At 49.8% G+C, this 5,227-nt stretch overlaps 1 protein-coding gene across 1 annotated transcript; it reads right to left on the bottom strand.

Moving 5' to 3' along the window:
* Window positions 1–2,413: 2,413 nt before the first annotated feature.
* LOC112306089 (disintegrin and metalloproteinase domain-containing protein 21-like) lies at window positions 2,414–4,612 on the bottom strand. Its single transcript, XM_024561937.2, has one exon. The coding sequence runs from the start codon at window positions 4,610–4,612 to the stop codon at window positions 2,414–2,416; it is 2,199 nt and encodes a 732-aa protein (XP_024417705.2).
* Between the last annotated feature and the right edge of the window lie 615 nt (window positions 4,613–5,227).

The following is a 5,227-nucleotide window of genomic DNA, read 5'->3' as shown; positions in this document are numbered from 1 at the left end:
AGGTTGTTCCTCCCTTGAGGAATCTTACCCGTCACTGGCTAAGCAGTCATCCATCAGGACTGAGCAGGGGGATATGAGAGAGGAGATAGGTTTTTGTCTCCTTAGTGATTTATGTCCCTAAGACCTTCTTACTCAGCCTTAGCCATGGGGGGTTACAGCTTCTGACCAGTCAGGGAAGTTCCCAACCAGACCCTCTACTCATGAAAAGCAACCCAGCCCCAACCCTCACAGCTCTGGGAATGTAGCCTAGCCTGAGATTTCCAGCTGTTGCCAGTCCCTGGTCAGGACAGAACACAGACCACTCATCATGGATTTAGTTCAGCTGTGTTTTCCTTATTGTTATTTTACAATGTAGTTTATGGGGCATTAGAAACACTGAGTATATTAGTGAATATAACTGAGAGGAACAACAGATGGGTGCCAGTTTCCTGACATGACCTCTGCATTTGCAGATGTCTAGTGCAAGGTCCAGCTGGTGGAGTCTGGGGCAGGCTTGGTGCAGCCTGGGAGATCTCTGAGACTCTCATGTATGGCCTCTGGATTCACCTTCAGTAGCTCCCATAAGCACTGGGTCCACCAGGCTCCAGGGAAGGGGTTGGAGTGGATTTGTAGAATGAATACTGGTGGAAATATCACATGATATCCCAACTCTGGGAAAGGCTGATTCACCATCTCCAGAGAAAATGGCAAGAACACGCTGATCCTGAAAATGATCAGCCTGAGAGCCAAGGACACAGCCACATATTACTGTGTGAGAGTCACTGTGACAGAAAGTCAATATGAGCCCAGACTCCAATCTTACTGAGGGAGACAGGAGGGTGGGGCTGCAGGACTTACTCAGGACACCAGGGGGCTCTCAGGAACCCAGAGCACAGAGACCAGCAACAGGGGCAGGAGAGGGCCTGGTGGGGGGAGCAGGGATTTCATCTCAAAGCTCTCAGCTGAATCCAGTGACATTTGTTCCTTCTGTGTGGCTCTGCCTTGCCCATATGGCACTCAGTGCAGACAACAAAGGAAGAAGTGAGATTGTCTGTTTGCAGATGAGATTCTCCCCTGTGCCTGCGGACCTTTCTTTCACCACATTCCCGGTTGTCCTTTTTCCCCTTGGCAATGAACCACCTCCAGGGCTCTTGTCTTTCCCATGGTTGGAAATGTTTCCAACAAAGAGGGAACCAGCTCTGTCCAGACCCCTGTGTGCTGAGCTCAGCCTCCACTCTCCCAACATGCACACAATGTCCTCACATGTGTCCTTCACTCTGACATTCACACATTGCCCCACTGGGATTGTGATCACCCCCCAGGACCTCCACCCCTCAGATCCCTCTCCTCTCTGCCACATGCTCTGTCTTGCTGGGCATTGACTCCCCATTACCCCTACGTGATTAGTCACAGATGGGAAGTTTAAATTATGTGGACAGTCATGTGTCTCAAATTCACCTCCTAATGTCCGCTGAATTTGTCTGTCCATCACGGACTCCCCTGGTCCTTACATTTGTGGGAATTTTTGGCTTTTAAATTTCCGTAGGATGTGCCTGTGCTGCATGGAGGACATATATAATTTTAAATGTCAATGAAAGTTTTATTTTCATTAATTTTACATCATATTGTAAAATACTATTTTGTTGGAAGGTCTTCAGATACCGAGGGAGACTGGCTGTCCGGCCATGCAGGCCTGTTGTGAAAATGGTGGTGGCACTCACATGGCTCATGCTGCACATGCTGTGCCCTTCTCTGAAAGGTGCAGGTGAGGAGAAGGGGCATGACCGTGTATGGGCTCCCTTGGGGGGTCAGAGGCACTGACAGCCACATTGCTTCTTTTGGGGCTGACTGTTACCAAAGGATTGTAGCCTCAGCATGGGGAAGTGTGCTCTCTAGGGTGACACTGGTGTCACTAGGCAGTTAGTGGGCCACACTCACCCCACCACCCACAGACAGGCCAAGGGGAAGCATGCCAGGTTGGTTGGGAGGAGCACACCATTGCCCTGAACCTGAATTGTTAGAGAAGAAGAGGTGCCTACAGACTGAAGATGGCCTCAGTCTGGAGGGGCAGGACTGCAGTGACCCATCAGGAAGTGGCCCTGAAGGAATCTGTGGCAATTGTACCTAGTCCTGTAGCCAGTGGCCACAAGTTCAAACAAGATGCTGAGCATGTCTCCTCTCCAGGCTGGAGTTTCAGGCCCAGAGAGGGTTCTGAAAGGCTCACAAAATCTGTATAGACACCATCAAGTGATGTTCAAGGTTTATTTTGGAGGGCTGGTGGGAAAATGCCCACTCCTTTCATGTCCCTGTGATGTACAGCAGGACCCCTGTGCACATGGAGGAATGTAAACATCAGCTCCACAGCTGGTTGTGGTGATTTTTTGCAGATGTGTCTTCTATATTGTCTATAGTTTCATAGGGGTCAGAAAGCTGCTTAGTTTTTATCAGGTGTCACTTCCTTGACTGTAGTGGTCTTGATGGTTCTCACGTTGGTGGCCACTCCAAAAAGGAGGGCAGCTATGAAGGCATACATGCGCCCAAAGACCACCCTCAAGTACACCACAGACATGTCACTTTGCCTCACTGACCGCATTCTTCTTGGAGGGGGTCCGCTGTCGACACTCCCTCCAGCACCTTTGTGGATGCACTGGGGAGGGTCCCAGCCTACGTGGCAGTGGCAGTTCCTTTTACTGTTGCAAATTCCCCTGAGGTTGCATTTGGAAGGGTGGCAGTCATAGTTTATGGCAGCCACAGAGCCACTGCATATACTGTTGTTGCAGAAATGCCCACCACCACAGGGTGTACCAAGTCTCACATGACCAACATCAGTCGTGTATGACCCAAGGTGTAAATCCAACCCAAAACATAAGTACCCCTCTAACACAGACTGATGGAATCCAACGTGTTCTTGCAACCTAGGCAGATGCGTGACATTGGTACACTGTAGACGTCCACATTGAACATCAGTCTCAGCACAACCCATTAATTTGGAGCGACTATCGCTTGTACACTGTCCAAATCGGTTTCCCCTTGTATTCATCCTGTAGCAGGCATCTGGACCATTCACTGCGCCTTCACCAAAGATCTCCTTGCAGTGCATAGTGCGGTCAGTACAATTTCCATGATAGCAGTAGCCGTCTTCACTACAGGGGGTTCCATCTTGTAGATAAACATCTTCAGGGCAGGTGAAGGTCTGCCCAATGCAGTACTCTGGAAGGTCACATATGTTCTGGATTGGCCTGCAGAGTGTCCCCGGAGGTGAGTAGGTGCAGTTTGTGCAGCACCTGCCTGAGTTACAAGCACTTCCAGGTGTAAAGCTGCAGTCACTTGTGCAGCAGGGGTTGCTGTAACACTGCTTGAAGGAGCCACAGTCACACTGCTCTCCGTCATCCACCACAGAGTTTCCACATAGAGCCAGTGTCAGGCTTCTATTGAAATACTGAAAGTCACTATTGTAGGTACAGTGTTTCTGAGGATTACTCAGTAGGTCTGCTACGTCCCTCATGGAACAATTACTGAAGGCATCTGTCATTAGGGGGTACCTGTCCATAATGCAGGTGGCCCTTCTCTGGCAAACACATTCAACCTGATCATAAAGTAGACCAAAACTTCTTCCGATTAAATGGGTGGCTATAATCGATAACAAAAAGTAATGTCTTGACAGAACACCGAGCATGATGAGATTCCTGCTTGTGCATATAGTGTATAGGTCTGGAGCAGCAATAAGGTCATGGGGCCCTTGTCTCATTATAACTAAGCTTGTCTGTGGCTTAAGAGGGATATAAATGCTCCATACATAATGGTTATGAAATGGACTCCCTGGAACCACATAGATGAGCATAGTGGTTGGGTCTCTCAATGTATAAATGATTATAGTGCTGATGTAATACCTTAGACCAACACCTTGAAACATAGAGTCAATTAAACTACCTAGACTTACCAGGAAATGGGCACATGTTGACACATTGCTGTATAGAGCATAAACTGAATTGGAACTTATAAGACAGCCTTTCATATATCCTGGGTGGCTTGCATACATTTTACTACTGAGCCTGGAGGCTGCACTGGCATTCACTTGAGAGAACCGTAAGCGCCTTTCTTCTTTGTACCTCACTGTATACGTGGGTCCTGTGGCATTGGTGTCTGCCACTATCTGAGAAACTACGTGTTCAAACCTTTGGGAATCCTTGAGGGGTTTGATTTCATAGGCAAGGTCATCCAACTTCATCATACCTATCAGGCCCCCATAGCAGGTGTCCATGGTGACTGTAGAGAAAGGAACCTCCTCCAGGTAGCCGAAGTAGTAGCAGTCAAGAGGGACAAAGGGGTAATCCACCTGCAGGGCTCCCTGGTCATCCTGAGTCATCATCACCAGGTGTCGGGGCCAAAATAGTTTCTTGCGTCGCATGTGGATAACATGTCTCTGGCCCCCAAAACTCAAGCTGTAGGAGAGCCAACCTGGTGTTTGAATCCCTTTGCCATGGTGCACCTCCTTCCGTGGAATCACCACCTCGGAGGAGATGTAGCGCCATGAGGGACGGCCCTGAGAATGCTGGGCTGGAGCCAGCACCACCCAGAGCCCAAGGAGCAAGAGGGGCATCCTCAGGGTGGCCGAACCGTCTGACTGCCTCATGTCTCCACACAGGGACAACTGTCAGGGGGAAAGGAAAAAGAAAGGATCCTCAGAGAAGCCAGGTCCCAACCATCTGCCAAGGACACTTGCTACCAAGGAGATAGTGACAGAGAATCTACCCAGGGATGGTCCACTGAAGGGGCTAGGTAACAATGACAGGGTGTGGCAAAGGGTGGGGCTGGACATGAAGTCAGCTGGGAAGTCAGTGTGAGTCCAAACACAAACCTCCCTGAGGGAGACAGGAGGGCTGGGCTCAAGGGGGAGCTCAGGGCACCAGGAGATCGATATCAGTGTCCCTCAGGAGTGTTCAGGAGCACAAGGGACGTCAGGGTCACCAAGGGGCTCTCCCAACACCAGGAGGCACTCAGGAACAGCAGAGATATCTGTGTCACTAAATGGAGGGGTCCAGCTCAGAAGCTGCTTCCTAGAGGGGTTGCAGAAGGGCTTCCCTTTGGGGTCAATGACTTCTTCCCCTCCTATTGCCTCCTGGGGCAATTTTGGCTTTCTTTTGTGTGTCTTAAATTTCTTACATTCTCTGCAGGCAAGACCATTGGGAGCAACTGTGGCTGCCTTCTCATCTAGGTATTATTGTCACCCTATCGGCTACACTGGCTG

The sequence above is a fragment of the Desmodus rotundus genome, chromosome 10 (assembly GCF_022682495.2).
Source record: "Desmodus rotundus isolate HL8 chromosome 10, HLdesRot8A.1, whole genome shotgun sequence".
Taxonomy (NCBI): Eukaryota; Metazoa; Chordata; class Mammalia; order Chiroptera; family Phyllostomidae; genus Desmodus; species Desmodus rotundus.
This window is presented reverse-complemented; position numbering and strand designations above follow the sequence as displayed.

Bases quoted from the DNA above. Each gene is read 5' to 3' on its own strand.
- LOC112306089 (XM_024561937.2), bottom strand. From the start codon at position 4,612: ATGAGGCAGTCAGACGGTTCGGCCACCCTGAGGATGCCCCTCTTGCTC.